This window comes from Gymnoscopelus braueri (genome assembly GCF_963280865.1).
Source record: "Gymnoscopelus braueri genome assembly, chromosome: 1".
NCBI lineage: Eukaryota > Metazoa > Chordata > Actinopteri > Myctophiformes > Myctophidae > Gymnoscopelus > Gymnoscopelus braueri.
Window position 1 is genome coordinate 46,882,297 of NC_137603.1, and position 20,462 is coordinate 46,902,758.

Here is a 20,462-nt window from a genome sequence, read left to right on the forward strand (position 1 = left end):
CAGTGTATTTCTGTCTGTAATAGCAAAACACTGCTGCTACAAGTAATTACTAACTGGCTGTGTGGATATGAAAAAGTAACTTCCATTTGGTCTCATATATGACCGAAACATTATGTTCCATGCATTGCATACCCAAACAACCCCTGGCACTGTCCTTCGACATCACCCTAAGATGTTGACAACATTTAAGACAGCTATGCTAAGGCCTGCAGTATCAATTAAACTCATCAGTCTTGAGTCTATAGCAAGTACAACTTGCAATTCACATGGTCCCGAAACAAGGCCATTGTACTGGCCTAAACAGGAAACACAGTTAAAAAAAAGCTAAATTCCACTATGACGTCTACAGTGCAAGCTGCTGTGTGTGTGCGTAAGCATGCGTACGTGCATGCCTGTGAGTGCGCATGTGTGTCAATCCAGAAATCCCCAATCCTTTATTTGCTGTATGATAATGTGCTATGATGCAACAATTGATTTCACCATGTAGGGCTATATATCTTACATCTTGTGTCAAACAGCTGAAGCTGTGGATGTGTGGCTCCCATATTCTACACAATGGACATTCTGACCAATCTGATTGACCAATCAGCCAGTCTGATTGGTCAATGAGAAGTTCCAGTCGTGAACTCGTGATGATAATTCCCATAAAACTATCTAGCTGTGCTTTGTCAGAAATTGGTTTGATTGTTTAAAGTTGTGATAAGTGCAACAACACTTTTGTCAATTGTATTTAGCCTACTTCATTTTTGTTAAACGACACTTGTCAAAACGGGTTGTGTGACATAATACATAAATAAATCAGCTATTTTAGTAATCTCCTATTCTGTTTTCAGTTTTTCAACCTAGTTACAAGAATGCATGAACCACTACCATATGCCTACAGTATAATGACTGTAAAGAATGTGCTCTTGTGTACTAGTGCTAGAATTACTATGTGACAAATCCTGTTCTTTCTGGTCTCTTGTGTGTCAATTTTGAATTGATTGACTTATGTGTGGATATTATTTTTTACATTAAAATTTACAACATTTACAACATTTTTTGTTGTATGATGGCTAAATATAAACATTTGAGTCTCCAAAAATAGTAGAAGCAGAGTTAATAGTGGGAGTGGCTTTTGTAGTAATAATTCATCATTCTTATTTCTTTCCTTCAGATCGACAAGTACCTGTACGATATGCGTTTCTCTGATGAGACGCTATCGGACGTCATGCACCGGTTTCGCAGGGAGCTGAGCGGTGGATTGGGTCGTGACACCAACCACACTGCCATGCTGAAGATGCTGCCGACTTTTGTTCGTTCAATCCCTGATGGCTCAGGTAAGCATTTCCAATGCTAACTCTAACCCTGTCCCAACGACTATCTCCGCTCAGTACCACTCTCAAAATGTGGCACACATTTAATCTTAATAACTAATGGATCATATTAGCATAGGTTTTACTTTAAAAAAAAGAAAATTTAGTTTTAGCTCTCAACAACACAAAGAGACTTTCATCTCAAGTCTCAAGTCATCAAACTCGTGACTTAAAGCGCTATGTAACTTTCCTCTTCTACCCAGGATTTGAACCCGGTTTCCTGCACAAGTGTTTTACCATTGAGCTAATAGAGCCTGTCTGCTTGCTCAGGGGATAAATTGAATCTTGACCTTCAGGTCAAAATTTGTGTCAGATCCTGTGATCTAAATGTCTCAATAGAAGAGCAGGGAGACAAAATACAACCACTGCAATTCTATATGTTATATCGTATTAACATACTCTACAGATTGAACAAAATTATATATTATTCATAAACAAGTCACATAGTGCCACTTTAAGCTGAACTCAATAGAGTGTGTCATTGTTGACACCCCCTTTCTCTAAGTCCATGTATTTCACATCCCCTAATTCAGAATCCTCATGGCTACAGCATCTTAATTTAGTTATTGGGATATACATTTATTTCTTTGCTTGGTTGGTTCTGATTTGGGCATATCTACCTCTGACCAGAAGGGAGTGGGCTGGAACTCCACTGCAAGTGGTTAGATTTATCTATGCAGACCTTAATTGTCTGCCTTCTCAGTCAGCCTGGTTATGGCCTGCTGCCTCCCATGATTCCCCCCATAGGCCTTCACAATTTTTCCTAATTTGTTCTTGTGAGTGATTTTGGAATGTTCAGACAAGCATACAGTACAATAACAAGGGATAGTGAGATTTATTTTATCAACGTTAACAACTTTTTAAGAAAGTACATGCGCTGTTGGTCCTTCTTAACCCATAAACACATTGCGTGCCAATCGCGTAGTTCTACGCGAACCTAAATAATTGCGCAGCGTGCCAGTCGCGTAGTTCTGTGCGAAGTGACACATTTCATTGTAGCACACCGGAAACGGAAATGAACGTCAATCGAAGATTTTCGTTCCCATCCGCCGCCGCTCTAAAGCTTCCGCTAATCCGCCATTATCTCCGGTGTTGTTTTTCTCCGCGCTGAACGCTGTTTAATAGAAACTGCGACTACTGCAAAATGGACGATCGCCGATTGAAAATGTCTTCTCTGGGCCACTCACACAGCTACCCTGTGTGTCTACAAACAGTTGAACGCGCGATCTTAAGGTATTTAGCGAGGTCTGTGGCGAGGTGAAAAAAACTAAAAAACAACAATAAATCGCTGGCACTGGTGAGTACATTATGATATTAAACTCTGGCGTGGAATGTGTTAAGACCATGTACATATTCAAAGATTTGCTCAGATTGTCGAGATTTCAAAAAAATTGCAGATCTACAAGCTCGTAGCGCAGCACTCGGTGCCGCGCTATGAGCTTGTAGATCTGCTATTTTTGAATAGCCAAAGCGTAAAATAATGCTTTTTAGCTCAAATCTAAAAGTGACACGGATGCGTTCCAGGTCTTAATGGGTTAAAAATAACATCAGCACACCAGTCCCAGGATAGTTTGTGATCTATAATAAGACCAAGATATTTATACTCCTCACCACTTCAATCTCCTCTCCTGTGATCCTATATACTGTAGTGGGTGGTAGAGCATCATGTCTAATATATAAAATCAGCTCTTTCATCTGGAGGTAGGAGTGTTCATGATTCAAAGGACGATTGCAAGGCCACAATGTCACAGAGGGAATTCCTCAAACCTCCTATATTCAAACATCAAGGAACAGGATATGCAAAAAGCTGCAACTTTAACAAAGTGTGTTGAGTTACTGACTTCCTGCATAATTACAAAACCACATAATCTATGACTTAGCCATGTTTTGTAAACTAGTGTCTGGTTCTCATTGTCCTCAAATGTGACATCTCATATTTTTTACAATCTCTGCTCCCCTACACAGGATTAAAACATTATTAGCCTGTTTGTGTGAGAATGTCTCCTTGAGATCTATATTGTTCTGGCAGAATATGAAGTGTCTTTGTCTTCTTCCTTAGTAAAACATTTATCTCTAAAAGCAGTCAATTTCTACCCAAACAATATCCTATATTAAAATTGGCTTCGACTGACCTAACCAAAATTAGACATGAGGGCAACATAATATAGTGGGTCATCAGTCCACTCTTTTTTTTTTAATGTATTTTTTGGGGCTTTTTCTGCCTTTATTGATAGGAAAATAGGCTGACAGGAATGACATACAGCAAAGGTCGTCAGGGTTGGGAGTCAAACCCGCGACATGCTGTCAAGCTGGATTACCAGCATATGTGGTTTGCGCCTGGACAGCTAGGCCAGCGGATGCCCCGATCAGTCCACTCTTACACAAAAGGGGGATAGACAAGACTAACATTTAAACAGACTACAAATAACATAAACTACTACATCACTAACTCATATTAACTAATGAAATTACAATGCAACTGAAATATCCCAAACACATTTTTTCAAAAATATAATAGTAAATTCAAACTAGCAGGGCAGGCCCTCCCCATAATCAAAGGGAACATGGTGCAGTCCAATTAACCCATCAGCTCCTTATAGGCAGATCTGAAGCAGCTGGTCCTTCTTTCCTTGGCCAGCCAACTCCAGCACTCATCAGAACTGATGATAAATCAATAATGGCTAATGATAAATCAACTTGACCCTAACAAAGGTTCACTAAATGTATATGCACCCCAATCAGTAGCCTATTCATCAGTATCTTTTGTAATAACAGTATGTAATTTAACCGGTTCTGTGTGTAGTCATTTATGTTTGTATTATGTACTGCTGAAAACTAGATTAAGAAACCAAAAAAGAAAAGTTTCCACAATGTTTTAGCGACTTAATGTGTGGCTGCTGGTGTGGCCATGCCCCTTCGGAGCTCTCGAACAGCGAGAGAGTTAGTCTGAGGTCACCTTGAGTCCACCAGGGATGTGCTGGACCACAAAACGGAAGGGTGGCATGGCCAGTACCACCTTGTGATGCGTCCATTGGTGTTCTTCATCCACTGCATCCCCTGGCGTGCTGACTCTTCCCTCAGATGAGCAGTCCAGGACTCCTGCTCATTCATGTGGTACGAAGATTGCCAGCCAGGTCCGCGAGTGTTAGTTCTCTGCTGGTTTCACCCTCAGTGCCCCGTCCAGGGGGTCCATGGGCTGTGCCATCTGCTTGCTCCTCTGGATCCGACTGTGTTCCACGCGGTCCTCTTCCTCTGCCACGATTCATGGCTCATCAGTGGGGGGGGGGTTGGCAAGGAACAAAAAAAAAAGAATTACAATCTCATGTGCTCTCTACCGACTGATGCCACCACTGCTGCCATATGTCAAGGACCAAGTTAGTTGGTGAGAGAGACAGATAGGGAGCTTCTTTTAAATATTATTTTTTTACACAAACGTAACTAGAAAAGTGTGCTCCGCCGAGTACAGGTCTTCGCCAGGCCGGGTTGCCTACCCAGGGCCCGCAAACTTTGGAAGGCAGTCATAGCCAGAAATCTTGGGCTAGCTTAGTATGTCTCTGTCTCTCTCTCTGTTGCAGTGTCTTATCTTTTTTTGTATCACACACTCTCACTCTCTACACACACACACACACACACACACACACACACACACACACACACACACACACACACACACACACACACACACACACACACACACACACACACACACACACACACACACACACACACACACACACACACACTCACTCAGGGGCGGATACAGACATACCCTTCCCTCATCCCATCAAAGATTAGTGCTAATCCTGCTGCTATGGTTACAGAAGACAGTGACACTGACCGTAGAGTTACCCTAGACTAGCCCATTTAGTACCACGAGGCCGATTCTAAAATCCTGACCACATTTTTCTGGGAAAACTTCAGTTTTTAATAAAAAACAACAGCTATATTTATATTGCTATTGAAAGGTATAACAACAAATGGGTGTTCCAGGTCTAAATGGGCTAGTAACAAGCTGATTTTACACAAAGTTTGTACACTCAAAAGACAAAATAAATGTGTTAACACAACCAGGATTTTGTTCATTATACAGTGTTTGTCTGGCTACACGAGTACATATTCTACTGTCGGTAGCCATGTAATCACAGTACACAACAAAAAAGCAATAATCACTTAAATGGGGTTTTAGAGTCCTTTTAGTGGATAGTAAACACAGTGAAATTCAACTCCTCTCCTCTCCTCTCCTCGCTGTTATGTGTTTACATTCCTCTTTGATAAGTAATGTTAAGTTAGCGTGCTCTAACTTGACAAAATATTCCTGGCCTTGTGTTCCCTCCTGCAAACGCTGTTCTGACGCAAAGCATATCTAAAAAGACAGAAAATACATACCATCGAGGCATCAACATTATAGCATGATTATTTCTGCACTCTTCATTGCATCGTTTGTCATTTGGGTATTGCACTGATAAATTGTCAAATGGTGTCTCAGTCTTTTGTTTAGTTTAGTTTGTTTTAAAAAAAAGTGTATACTCAGTCTGTATAACAGTATACCGTCATATAGACATCAGCTGTAGCAGTGGACCATTATATCCTTGTAATGCTGCATTCTGTATTAATGAACCCTAGCATCATGCGACACGTTGTGAGCTTGTAGATCGGTTTAGAGGTACTGTATAGAGGGAAAAAAGGAGGGGGCCAAGTACAGACCCCTGGGGGATCCTGGTCCACAAATGGTTTAGGGTTTAAGTGGTTAAACAAAGTATAGTTTTTATAAACTTGTAGTGGGTCCACACACAATTGGGTTAGGCTGGGCATTGATATGTGATATGAGATGCCTAAGGATAAATGACTAGGTGCCACTAGTGACATTTCAACTATCATATCTGCTATGAAGTGATGGGATCTTATCAATAGTTGATACAGTATGGTTGAGCTCTTGCCAGTGAGCTGTGATAAGAAAGGCAGTCATATTATTGGACCGATAAGAAGCAGTAAAGTGCTTCCTTTGCATCAGTGTTAACGTCTTTCCAGGTGTTATACTGTAGTACAACGCAACAGCATTTACACTTCCTCTTGCACTCGCACTTAAGGATGAGGTGTCACATTTATATTTTTTACTTTAGTGGATTGTTCCAACTAAAACACCAGGTGAAGTGAGACTCTGATAGGCTCTTAGGTGATAGCCTAAATTAATAAAGACCTTCATAGCATTTTGAGTAAGTGCCAGGTTTGACCTAGCTCTAACATTTCAGTTTCAGAACTGAGATGTCCCTGAGGCTATAAGAAAGTAAATATGAGCTTTCACTCGACACTCCCTATACTTTCACTTTGTTCATAGACCGCACCTTGTTGTTACAACACTGATTTCCAACAGAATGTTTTGAGAGCTGTGTGTGGTTTTGGTTGAATTATAGCAGATACACTCCACTCACCCTGGTTAGTACATTAACCACTTATTAACGCCCTATTTTATACTTTGTCGTACGACAGCTTCACTCGATGAAAATAGCTGATCTATAAGCAAAGTTTTCACGAAAGTTTTAACGACATGCCCAAATAGGGGTGCCAGGTTAAAAGTGGTTCCCAAACCCCAAACACAAAATTACTGCAAGCTGTAATTTCTGTGTCTTACCCGCAGTTTGTGGGGAAAAGAGACCCCTCTAAACCTATATGCCAGTAACTTAAGGATTCTGATCATGATGGTCAAAATATACATAATAGTCACCTTTGTTGTCTCTATACCCCCACCCGTCTCTCCACAGAGAAGGGAGACTTCATAGCGTTGGACTTGGGAGGCAGTGCCTTCAGGATTCTTCGTGTCCGAGTGAGCCACGAGAAGAAACAGACCGTGCAGATGGACAGTCAGATCTACGACACACCTGAAGATATCATGTGTGGCACTGGTACAAGAGTAGGTATAATGACACAGAAATGTGCACACACACACACACACACACACTAGGCATGGGACGATATGAACATTTCGATAATGCTGGCCAAAATAATTGTGATTCACGATATTATCCCGATAATCATCAAAATATGCTTAAATCTCTTCAAATATCGATAAGGTATACTGGAATCACCTTACCGTACATTTTGTTGAGAAACTAATATTTGTATTGCATCATAGGACACTTATATTTACAGATTCAGTACAGATTAAGGCTCACCCAGCAGGTAATCCCAATGTGAGAACGCATTGTAGAAAGAAAAAAATGTGAGGGATAGCTTTTTCAATTCACCCGTGATGATATTCGCGATTATCCTGATAATGGAAATTCACCACATTAAAATGATCTTGAGTGATAAAATCTTATATCCTCCCATCCCTACACACATGCACATTGGTCTTTCTGTCTTGGTCTCCAGTACCTGAAGACGTGTCTCTCTCATTGAGCCTAATTATAGTAATTATACTAATTATACAACGATGTCACGACAAACAACTCTTCCGCTTCCCAGCTGTTCGACCATGTGGCAGAGTGTCTCGGCGACTTCATGGACAAACAGAACATCAAAGACAAGAAACTCCCTGTCGGATTCACCTTCTCCTTCCCCGTCCGGCAGACCAAACTAGATGAGGTAAGGTCAAACAAGACAAGATAGACAAGATGAAATGTAAACTTGGGTTGCACTTTGTTTGCCATGGAGTCAGTTTCTTATGTGCAGTTCTTTAATATCGTGCTTTCTGACATGCTGTATGGGTTATGCTTTTTGGAATGGACTCAGTTGTGTAACAAACACCCCCCCCCCCCCCCCCCTTCTCTCCCCTGTGTCCTTAGGGAACCCTGCTAACATGGACCAAGCGTTTTAAGGCCAGTGGAGTGGAGGGAATGGACGTGGTCAAGCTGCTCAACAAGGCCATAAAGAAACGCGGAGTGAGTCTTCATACAAGGCAGCATTTGTTCACCTGTAATTTTCTGTTGCCCACAGACAGGTCCTCAAAGATCTAATTGAATGGCCCGGCACTTAGGCTCTAATGTAGCCTGACAGCGTGTCGCTGGTTCGAGTCCCGATCCCGATGGCCTTTGCTGCGTGTCACTCCCCATCTCTCTCTCCCTGTTTTCCTGTCTAACTTCACTTCACTATCAATATTCTTTTTTTTTAAAGAAAAAAAATCTAAATTAATAACTTTATGATCAGTGGCTGTTTCTTTATAATCAAGTCATACATGGCAAGGCAAGGCAGGTTTATTTGGATAGCACATTTCAACAACAAGGCAATTCAATGGGCTTTACATAAAAAATGATGAGTTTGTGACCAGAAATAGAAATGCCATATTTGTATGTGTTTAACTTTGTGGTGTATTTGTGGCTTGTGTGTTTACATGTACACGTGTGTTTTGTAGGACTATGAGGCTGATATCATGGCAGTAGTGAACGACACAGTGGGAACCATGATGACCTGTGGCTTTGATGACCAGCGCTGTGAAGTCGGCATCATCATTGGTACCTGAACATACCAGACATGCTTACTCTCTGAGCAACCAAGATATCTCATTTCACAAATATTTAAGTGATTACCTAAGACCTCAAGTACCTGGAATATTCTCCAAATAAATTAATTGAACAAAGCAAAAACCTTTTTGACCCAAAACGTGTTCATCTCTTCGGGGGAGCCTGATAATTCCCACCAAGTTTCATGAAAATATGCCCATCCGTTCTCAAGTTATCTTGCTAACAACACACCAGTACACATACTGGACTTTCTCCTCTGTCTCTTTCTTGTCAATATGTAGACACCAGTGTCTTTTGTTGAGATTCTGAATTCTTAACTCCCCCTCCCCTTAAACCAATAGTGACTTTGATTGGTGCAGGGCTGAGCATGAATCAGATTGTAAATACCATCATTTATTTATTTCACTGCAGATAGTCTACATATAAAAATGTAAATCATCCTTAACCCTTAAATTAAATTAATTATTTCAATGGACTAAAATCTTGTTTTATTTGATGGTCTTCCTGTCCTGGCATTTGGCCTTTGTGCCCTCAAAAAATTTACAACACCAAAGGCCAAGTGGCCTTGCCTCTAAATGACGAAATTCCAGGCGTGATCATCACACATTAAATAATGTTAATACATGTATTATCTGTCTGTCAGCCCATCATTCGTTCATTCATTCATTCATTTGTTCGTTCATTCATTTGTTCGTTCATTCATTTGTTCGTTCGTTCGTTCGTTCGTTCTTTCTTTCTTTCTTTCGTTCTTTCGTTTTCTTTCGTTCTTTCGTTCTTTCGTTCTTTCTTTCTTTCTTTCTATCTTTCTTTCTTTCTTTCTTTCTTTCTTTCTTTCTTTCTTTCTTTCTTTCTTTCTTTCTTTCTACAGGTACAGGTACCAATGCGTGCTACATGGAGGAGCTCCGTCACATTCACACAGTGGAGGGAGATGAGGGCAGGATGTGTGTGAATACAGAGTGGGGGGCGTTCGGAGATGACGGCAGGCTGGAAGACATCAGGACAGAGTTTGACAGAGAGATAGACCGGGGATCGCTCAACCCAGGAAAACAACTGTATGTAATAAGTCTGTCTGTCTGTCTGTCTGTCTGTCTGTCTGTCTGTCTGTCTGTCTGTCTGTCTGTCTGTCTGTCTGTCTGTCTGTCTGTCTGTCTGTCTGTCTGTCTGTCTTCTCAAGCCTGTAAAACGAAAAATGTATTTGTATCCTAGACAGAGAAAGACGTGGTTTGCTCAAACCTTGAAAAAATGATACTATACTATATTACTTCACATCCTTCCTCACATCCGTGGACTGTGTAAGAACAACAACCCAGGGGCAACGCCTAAATGAACTACTATAATGAAAAGCTCCTCGTGGATGATACACTCAAAGGTTTCTGAGGCTTTTGTCTCCCTCTCTCTCACTTTGTCTGTTGTAGTTTTGAGAAGCTGGTCAGTGGTATGTACATGGGAGAGCTGGTTCGCCTCATCCTGGTCAAAATGGCTAAAGAGGGCATATTGTTTGAGGGAAGGATCACGCCGGAGCTCCTCACCAAAGGGAAGATTGAGACCAAGCATGTCTCAGCCATAGAGAAGTAAGTTCATCCTCTTCATTCAAGTTGAGCTCATTTGCACTATACATTTATGCAGACAATACCCTCAGAGTACCTGTTGCACCCGTCTGTTACACCCATAGATGTAGATCTCTATGTCGGTTGGGAGGTTCTTGAGATACGCACACAGAGAGTTCGTGAATTTATTGAAGGATGTTCATTCAGTTATTTTTTCTTTTTTAGGAGTAAAGAGGGCTTGGCTCGGACCAAAGAGATTCTGATCAAACTTGGCGTAGAGCCCTCGGCTGACGACTGCATCGCAGTGCAACATGTAGGCATCAATTCATTTCATTTCAATGTTATTGTAGTGGCAAAAGTCTGCCCCTGAGCAAGCATTTGTCGACTGAGAAATACAATTAGTTGTTGAGTTACATCCAACATCCAATATTTGAAGTCATATTAAGCTGTCATGTAATTATTACATTTTATACTTGTCTCTCCTCTCATCTCCTCCTGTTCCAGGTATGTGCTGTTGTGTCTTCCCGCTCTGCCAACCTGATAGGTGCCACCCTGGGTGCCATCCTGATGAGACTGAAGGAAAATAAAGGACCAGGGAGGCTCCGAACTACTGTGGGCATTGATGGATCACTCTACAAGATGCACCCACAGTGAGTTAAAACACCATATATTCTACATAAACCTCAGCGAGTGCTACACTCTCCTGGTGAAACTTGTCACCGTCGGGGGTTACCAAACCTTTCAGTGCTGTGACCCCCCAAAACAATCATATTTGAACTGGGGACCCCCACCCTAACAAGCACTTGGAATTGTAGGCATTACATTTAGTTTGACTCGGTTCCGTAGATAAAAATTGTGAAATTAGCCAAAATACAAGCTCACAACGCCTCGCAGATCGGTTATTTTCACAATGTTTGCCTCTTTTATACGTAATATTTGACAATTCCGGCTCCCAGTTTGGGAACCACTGGTCTACACCCTCCCAGGATCCTAACTAACACCCTAACAATGGAAAAGACAATAAAAAATTGTTTGAAAGTAACTGGGAAAGTGGACTAGTCTTTAAATCCTTCTCTTTTTTTAGATATGCTCGTCGTCTCCATAAAATAGTGCGTCGTCTGGTCCCAGATGCAGACGTCAGATTCCTCCTATCCGAGAGCGGCAGTGGGAAAGGCGCCGCCATGGTGACGGCCGTGGCCTACCGACTCGCTGACCAATCACGACAAATCACTCACACACTGTCGGAATTCCGCCTGACAGTCGATCAGCTGCTGGAGGTGAGGGGAAGACACACAAACATGTGCGCATGCACACACACGCACACACATTCGCAGCAATACAGGAGACAGACGGAGAGTATGCTTTTGTGTCTGTGTGTGTGAGTGAGTGTGTAATAACCAGAAAATTCTATATTTCTTTAGGTAAAGAAGCGTATGAGAACAGAGATCCAGAATGGCCTGTCTAAGAACACTCAGGACATTGCAACTGTAAAGATGTTGCCAACCTACGTACGAATGAAGCCAGATGGCTCAGGTGAAATACAGACACACACACACACACACACACACACACACACACACACACACACACACACACACACACACACACACACACACACACACACACACACACACACACACACTATTATCTGTTCTCTGTAGTATTTTTTCCGAAATTAGATATTTTTATTCATCTGCTGTGGCTGTTTGATATAATCAAATTCCGTTGCTAATAGTTAAATTAGTGACTCACCCTAAGCATGCTGCTTATAGTTTACACATGAGCGTGTGTGTGTGTGTGTGTGTGTGAGTGAGTGACACGGAGAGAGAGAGTAGCTCAGACCACTCCCCATCAGATTAGCAGCTTTTATCAGGTGATTATGGGCATAAGCCAATCAGGTTACAGATACACATGTTTCATCTCCCTGTGATGGACAGTTGTCAGCCAATCATAGGCACCTAGGGTTAAATCTAAAGGACATGAGACATTTACAATCTTTTGTCCACTTATAGACAGTGGTCTGTTCCTTTAAAATTTAGAGTAAAAGCAAAATCCGTCTTTGTTATTTTTAGTTTGAAGTTTCATAAACCATCATAAGTCACAATATAGTTCTTTGTTTCTTCAAAAAGACAATATCATAAAGCATCAATAAGGAATTTTATGATGTATTCAATCAAGCAAAATAAGTCTTTAATCCAAGGCATCCAATCATGGATTTGGGTTTCAAACATGTTTTTGAAGCATTCTTTTAGACTTAAATGCTTCATTGATCAGGAGGATTATAATAAACCTCTTCTAATCCACTGGGACATCATTCATATGGCTTGCAACTGATATCAAAGCCTAATCATTATTAATCTTCTTTGACCAAAACAAAAAAACTGCTCAACAACAGGAATGGGTTGATTTAGTTGAACTGGTTGATTGTCGCATCAAAAGTTCAAAGGTCCGGACCACTGGCATAGTGGTCGGGAACCTAGGCTCCAAAGTAGCCCGACAGCGTGTCGCAGGTTCGAGTCCCGATCCTGACGGCCTTTGCTGCTTCTCACTCCCCATCTCTCTCCCCATTTCCTGTCAACCTACTATCCTATCAATAAAGGTATAAGAAAACAAAAAAGTTCAAAGGTGTGTGTTAACAAAACGTGTGTGTGTGTGTGTGTGTGTGTGTGTGTGTGTGTGTGTGTGTGTGTGTGTGTGTGTGTGTGTGTGTGTGTGTGTGTGTGTGTGTGTGTGTGTGTGTGTGTGTGTGTGTGTGTGTGTGTGTGTGTGTGTGTGTGTGATTCCAGAGAACGGTGACTTCCTGGCGCTGGACCTTGGCGGGACCAACTTCAGAGTTCTGCTAGTGAAGATCCGCTCTGGCAAGAAAAGAACAGTGGAGATGCACAACAAGATCTATGCTATTCCTATGGAAGTGATGCAAGGAACAGGAGAGGAGGTGAGATGAGACAAATTAGAGACAGATTGAGTGAACAGAAAGTATATTTTGATTAGATGTTTGTAAACTTGCTGATGCTGTATGTAGGGTTGAAGGCAGGTAATGGTGTGGATTAGCTGTGTGGTTAAAAGATGGACTTGAACTTAGCACCCCCGCTGGCCAGGCTGAAGCTGATCCTGTCTTTCACCTTTAGTCCTCTCGTCCTCTCGTCCCCTCTGTGACCTCCCATCTGTCTCTGTCCCTTGTGTCATACAGTACAGTATGTGAACATGTAACAAGACAAAACTTGCAACAAATATTGTTTTCCTGGTAAGGTAGGTTTGCCTTGCAGCAGATCCATTTTCACGCCGTTATCACTAAACACCAGTTCCGCATTTGTTACTAAAAGCTTGGTAATTCAATTCCCTTTATCAGCAGAGAAAATCTTGCTGGTAGAGGGGAAGAAGAAATCTTTCCTTGTATATCATCTCTCTCTCTCTCTCTCTCTCTCTCTCTCTCTCTCTCTCTCTCTCTCTCTCTCTCTCTCTTTGGCTTTTGGCTCTATGGCTTTATTGACATAGGTTTACATTGCCGAAGCAAGTGTTAATCTGAGAAATAAAATGTATGTACAATTAAAATGGAATAAAGAAATGCTTAAACAGAGCTGTGTCACACTGCAACTTTGCAATAACATGAATTATTTGTTTTTGCACTCTTTCTTGCTCTTTAGTTGTTTGACCATATAGTCCAGTGTATCAGTGACTTCTTGGACTACATGGGGATGAAGAGTGCTCGTCTTCCTCTTGGTTTTACCTTCTCCTTCCCCTGCCGACAGACCAGCCTGGATGCTGTGAGTATACAACATCTTGTGCCCTATAGTATATCTGACAACGAGTGCTCACGTCCTGTCTGATATATTCTCGCTTCCTGTCAGATAAAATCTCCATGAATGTGAAGCCCTGAAACCACTGTGTCAGAAAATAGTTGGCCTAAGTAATATGTACTACATATCTCTGCTGTCAGGCAGAAACCAGCTAACTCCAAAATGTTCATTTTTCAGGAAATGACAAAAACAAAACAAAAAGTGGAGTTAGGAGGTTTTGTTCATCATTGATAAGTACAGCTAAATGGACCTCCAAGCTCACAATGAGGTTGGAGGTCAAACAGGGTTTGAGCCTGGAGTCAGCAAAACCAGCTAACTTAGCTGGTTTAGCAGAAAGTTTGAGGATCCAATGGAGTTAGCTGGTTTTGTCAGAAGCACTTTTTAATACTTTTCATTGGATCAATATTTTTTGTATCAACACACAGACGTAAAGGGTGTTCAATAGCACTGATTTATGGAAAGAGTTAGCTGGTTTCTGCCCGTCAGCAACGATATAAGACTCACAGATTAGTCTTATGTTGCATTCATACTTTTGGTGACAAAACAACAGGCTACAAGTCATTTTCAATGGAAGCCAGCGATACAAATCTACAAACTGACTCCCGACTCTTGTCGTTGTGTGACGGGCGTGACGCCCTACAAAAGACGTTGAGCTCGCCGCAACTTTTTCCAGTGCTCCAATGACGCAATGAAGTGTCAATCAATCATGTTGTTGTTGTTACACCATATCCACTCCCCATATCTCTCCCCACAATTCCTGCTCCATTCATAAAAGGAAGTCAAACTCAGTCTTGCCGTTAACCGGTTTACTGTGCTATTTAACCCTTTTCATTTATGCAGTGTGGTTTGAGAAACGCTTCAACGGCAACTCAGCAGCAATGTAGCTGTCCAAGCTTGGTTGTTTTGTAGCTTTTGTCGCCGCTAGTGAGAATGTAGTATTGCCAAGTTAATAGATTTTATGTATTGTGTGATCTGTCTATGTATTGTGTATTTATGTGTTGTGATTTTTGTGTCCTGGTGGCTGTTTGGCGCAAAATAAATTTCTGCAAGGACTAATAAAGCATCTATCTATCTATGGTGAATTCAGTAGGAACTCCTGCATGCTATTTCTACATTCATTTACTGTTGTACTTACATCTTCTGTGTGTGTGTGTGTGTGTGTGTGTGTGTGTGTGTGTGTGTGTGTGTGTGTGTGTGTGTGTGTGTGTGTGTGTGTGTGTGTGTGTGTGTGTGTGTGTGTGTGTGTGTGTGTGTGTGTGTGTGTGTGTGTGTGTGTGTGTGTGTGTGTGTGTGTGTGTGTGTAGGGTATCCTGGTGACATGGACTAAGGGCTTCAAGGCGACAGACTGTGAGGGAGAAGATGTGGTTGGACTCCTGAGAGAGGCTATCAAGAGGAGAGAGGTAGGATACACAAAAGAGAAGGAGACTTGTTCCCTCATTGTCTTCTATACGTGAGGGCATTAGCAGGATTATGACTTAACAGCCATCATTTATCTAATGGAATTTAATCTAATTTGGGCATGCCAAGTTCAGAGTTCAGACCAACCTAAGTTTGCATGGTTGCTTTCTCAGAAACGCATTGTGAGCTTTTAGATTTTTTAGATCAGCTATTTTTGTTTGTTTGTACGACAAAGTATAAAATAGGTTAATCAGATTAAGTCTATTGTAAAAACTCGATTTGAAAAATGTTCACGTTGATTCATTGATATATTAAAAAACAATATGTAATATTTAAAGTATATTAGCCACATGATAAAACTAAACGGCCAATGTCTAATACTAACTAATACTCAGAGTGTGACTTTGTCTCTTTAGGAGTTTGATCTGGATGTGGTTGCTGTCGTCAACGACACCGTGGGAACCTTGATGACCTGTGCCTACGAAGAGCCCACCTGTGAGGTTGGACTCATTGCAGGTGAGCTTTCATTTCCTCCATGACAGTTTGCTGTTGGTTCATAAAAATGCATCTCAAGACAACTGGACTGACATGGACCGTGTTGTCATTGCTATCTGTCTGTTTTTATTCTATTTTCACTTAAATCATTGTATTGTCAATTCACTTTATACAAGTTCTCTGTGAATATCACAAACGTTGGGATTGGGGTCTTGTTGCCAATCAAAGCATGAATGTAAACAAAACTGTGCATACAATGCAATACACTTAATTCAAATGAGATATTATAATGTGTACTTTGTAGCATAACACCTTCACCATGTAACTCTTGATAGAAATGACATGTGGTGCTTGGTTGTGCAATGGTTGTGCAGTATACATTGGTTCTCAAAGTGGGGTCCGGAGACCCCCAGGGGTCCTTGGGGGGGTACCAGGGGGTCCCCAGGCAAATTAGTTAATATTGCGTCACAATCATTTAAACCACTTTAACCTCTATTTTATACTTTGGCTATTCAAAAATAGCAGATATACAAGCTCATAGCGCTGCACTGAGTGCTGCGCTATGAGCTTGTAGATCTGCATTTTTTTTTAAATCCCTGGCACAAAATATTTTTGAGATGGGGGTCCGCAGCCAAATACATATATCATTTTGGGGGTCCTTGACATGAAAAAGTTTGAGAACCACTGGTATAGTGTTCAAGCATTACAGTATGATATCTACCTGTCGTGCAGGCACTGGCAGTAATGCGTGTTACATGGAGGAGATGAGGAACATTGAGCTGATTGAGGGAGACGAGGGGCGGATGTGCGTCAACATGGAGTGGGGGGCGTTCGGAGACAATGGCTGCCTTGATGATATCAGGACAGAGTACGACCGCACTGTGGACGACTTCTCCCTGAACCCAGGCAAACAGAGGTTAGACACTGACACACAGGCACGTCCTAGAGAGAGTTATATAAAGACACATGAACACACACTCCTGTTGAGAAATAGTGGTTTGATACACCCCCCCCCCCCCCCCCCCACACACACACACACACACACACACACACACACACACACACACACACACACACACACACACACACACACACACACACACACACACACATACACACGTACATGTTTGTATTACTATGCTTGAGGACCTCAAAATAGGATGGCATTGAAAATAGCTGAAACATTTTGTGTGACATCGCCGCACAACTAAGTATAAAATAGGGAAAACTCTAATCCTAACACCTAAACCTAACGTCTAAATATCTTATCCTAACCCTATAGCCACAACCTTTTTCTAATTCTAATCCTAACTCCCCAAATCGGTTTTAATCGTAAAACAACAATTTTTCTTGTGAGGACCAGTAAAATGGTCCTCACAATGTCTATTTCTCAAATTCTACTATACTTTTGGGGACATTTGGTCCTCACAAGTATAGTAACACACACACACACACACACACACACACACACACACACACACACACACACACACACACACACACACACACACACACACACACACACACACACACACACACACACACACACACACACACAAAATCTCACATTCCAACACAAGTACATACACGATAGAACATAGACAATAATGTGAGCACAATGCAGGGCAAATCTTTTTTTAATCCCATTCCTTGTGCTGCAGGAATAAAAAAATCTCCCCATCGATTAATTATCTTTAATAATTACAGTACATCACAAGGCCTAGACACACACAAGCACACATATTGTACTGCAAGTCAAATCTAGACGATTCACTGAATGTGTCCTTGTTATTGAATCGATTAAACCACATGTGATTGATGTGTGTGTGTGTGTGTGTGTGTGTGTGTGTGTGTGTGTGTGTGTGTGTGTGTGTGTGTGTGTGTGTGTGTGTGTGCGCGTGCGTGTGTGTTACAGATTTGAGAAGATGTGCAGTGGGATGTATCTTGGTGAAATTGTGAGGAACATCCTGATTGATCTGACCAAGAAAGGCTTCCTGTTCAGAGGTCAGATCTCCGAAACACTGAAGACCAGAGGCATCTTTGAGACAAAGTACCTCTCACAGATAGAGAGGTAGGAACAGGTCATCGTGTGTGTGTGTGTGTGTGTGTGTGTGTGTGTGTGTGTGTGTGTGTGTGTGTGTGTGTGTGTGTGTCGCGCGCGCACGCATTTCTAACAGACAATAAATTTAACTCAAATCACTCAAAGTTCTGGAGAGTATCAACAAACATCTCAGGTTATTTTTACTGCTAATGTTAAACTTCCCATGGTGCTATTCTCTAAGCCTGTGCTGTCATAATGGGTGTGTCTGACTGTAACTAACTATCTGCATGTATTTGTCTCCCCCTAGTGATCGTCTGGCTCTACTGCAGGTCAGATCCATTCTGCAGCACCTGGGACTGGACAGCACCTGTGATGACAGTATCATAGTCAAACAGGTAAGAGAAATTGTGGACTGTGACAGATTAAAGCATCTGGGGCCAGTTGCACCACCTCACACTAAGTTCAAACTTAGCCTAGTTATAGCTTAAACACATTCAATCCGGGAAAGTATCTGTGTCATTTTAGATTTCTTTGGCTATTCAAAAATAGCAGATATACAAGCTCATAGCGCTATGAGCTTGTAGATCTGCAATTCTTTTGAAAAATCGTGAAAATGAGTGCAAATCTTTGAATATATATTTAAAAAATATATATATATATTTAAAGATTTGCACACATTTTCACATAAAAAACAAAAAATAGCAGATCTACAAGCTCATAGCGCGGCACTCGGTCTATGAGCTTGTATATCTGCTATTTTTGAATTGCCTAAGAAATCTAAAAATGACACAGATACTTTCCCGGCTAATGGGTTAAATGGCTTTTTTAAAAGCCATTTAAGCTATAACTAGGCTAAGTTTGAACTTAGTGTGAGGTGGTGCAACTGGCCCCTGGAGAGTGCAGGTCACGTGTTGTTAAGTTGTTGGTGCTGTTATTTTCTAACCTGGATAGATCAGCATTCCTGAGACCAGCAGTAAGCATCATAGTAATCTTTTTTTTTTTATTGTCTGGATAAAGAAGCACAAGGGAAATGAAATCCATCTTTTCAATTCATTTTCCTTCTAGTCATGACAAAATGCTGCTGTGTATCTACAATGTAGACAGAAATTATTGCAAACCAGTTTAAAAGTGGGCAGTGTCTAATCTGCTAAATACTATGCTATTTCTATCCCTAAAATGTGAGGTTTCTTTTCCATATTTAATCAGTGACAAGTTAAACTCTGTGCATTCAAGTTGTGACTCAAACAATAAGCACGTCTGACCCTTATTTTTGAGTTGTTAAGCAACAAAACCAATATTTGTGAACAAAAGTCTTTGTTCAGTTCACTTCCCTGTCTGAGCATAATAGGGCACAGAGCAGCAGTTTCGTGGTTTTCAGTCTATTGTGACTGATAAATACAGCGCCTTTTTGTCAGCTTCGTCTTGTGACGAGAGCTTGTGTGAGTGGAGCTATTTATGAGATAACAGAGATGTGATAAACTGTGTAAACGCATTCATGTCCTATTATTCAACTATGTGGTTGAAATGGACTGTTAAATCTGTAATCCATAAAAAAATGTGTGAATAAACTTATTTTTTAAATTATTTTGACTGATGTGTATGTTAGAGAAATGTTTGTTAATACAATATAACTAACACAACTGCAGTGGTTGTAGTTTGTCTACCTGCTCTTCTATTGAGAAGTTTATATCTTGTGGTCAGGCTCTACAGGTTGACAAGTTGTGCTGCATGAAGCTCAAAATGCAATATATCGTCCCCCCAAACTGACTTTTTGTATTAGCTCAGAGAAGAAGTTTCCCGGGGTCGGATAGGACATGAAAGTTACGGATCGCAGATTTTGATCATATGGTATTATTAAGGTTTTTATTATTATTATTATTATTACAGGTATGTGGAGCTGTGTCACGTCGTGCAGGACAGATGTGTGGGGCAGGAATGGCGGCTGTGGTCGATAAGATCAGAGAGAACCGAAGACTGGAGCATCTGGACGTCACTGTAGGCGTTGATGGAACACTGTACAAGCTGCACCCACAGTGAGTAGCATTCATTAGCAATCCCTCGCACAGCACTACATTTCACTGCACTGTAAACTCCTGAGTGGTAATTTAACGCTGAGAGTGTACAGAGCTAGTGGTCCATTTGGGCCTATTTGCACACTCTTTGGTCCCATTGGTACAGATCTAGTGGTCCATTTGGGCCTATTTGCACACTCTTTGGTCCCATTGGTACACTTTGGTCCCAGTTGTACAATCTCAGCGTTTAAATGAACACAAAGACAAAGATTGGGCAAACTATGAAACATTAACAGTGCGTACACTTGCATAGAGAGAGTTTGGAGACACATCAACATTGTGTTGCATAAACAACACAAA

The 20,462-nt window shown here is 41.3% G+C and overlaps 1 protein-coding gene across 1 annotated transcript in view; it reads left to right on the forward strand.

Annotated features, from left to right (window-relative positions):
• Window positions 1-20,462, forward strand: part of LOC308086377 (hexokinase-1-like) — a 29,934-nt gene that overhangs the window by 6,834 nt on the left and 2,638 nt on the right. Inside the window, exons 2-20 of the mRNA XM_080429897.1 lie at window positions 1,157-1,319; window positions 7,115-7,263; window positions 7,818-7,937; window positions 8,138-8,233; window positions 8,704-8,803; window positions 9,681-9,864; window positions 10,228-10,383; window positions 10,585-10,672; window positions 10,864-11,009; window positions 11,444-11,636; window positions 11,781-11,892; window positions 13,146-13,294; window positions 14,004-14,123; window positions 15,461-15,556; window positions 15,971-16,070; window positions 16,782-16,965; window positions 17,965-18,120; window positions 18,398-18,485; window positions 19,978-20,123. Of these exons, the coding sequence (XP_080286023.1) occupies window positions 1,157-1,319; window positions 7,115-7,263; window positions 7,818-7,937; window positions 8,138-8,233; window positions 8,704-8,803; window positions 9,681-9,864; window positions 10,228-10,383; window positions 10,585-10,672; window positions 10,864-11,009; window positions 11,444-11,636; window positions 11,781-11,892; window positions 13,146-13,294; window positions 14,004-14,123; window positions 15,461-15,556; window positions 15,971-16,070; window positions 16,782-16,965; window positions 17,965-18,120; window positions 18,398-18,485; window positions 19,978-20,123 (2,546 nt within the window). The remainder of the gene's footprint in view (window positions 1-1,156; window positions 1,320-7,114; window positions 7,264-7,817; window positions 7,938-8,137; window positions 8,234-8,703; window positions 8,804-9,680; window positions 9,865-10,227; window positions 10,384-10,584; window positions 10,673-10,863; window positions 11,010-11,443; window positions 11,637-11,780; window positions 11,893-13,145; window positions 13,295-14,003; window positions 14,124-15,460; window positions 15,557-15,970; window positions 16,071-16,781; window positions 16,966-17,964; window positions 18,121-18,397; window positions 18,486-19,977; window positions 20,124-20,462) is intronic.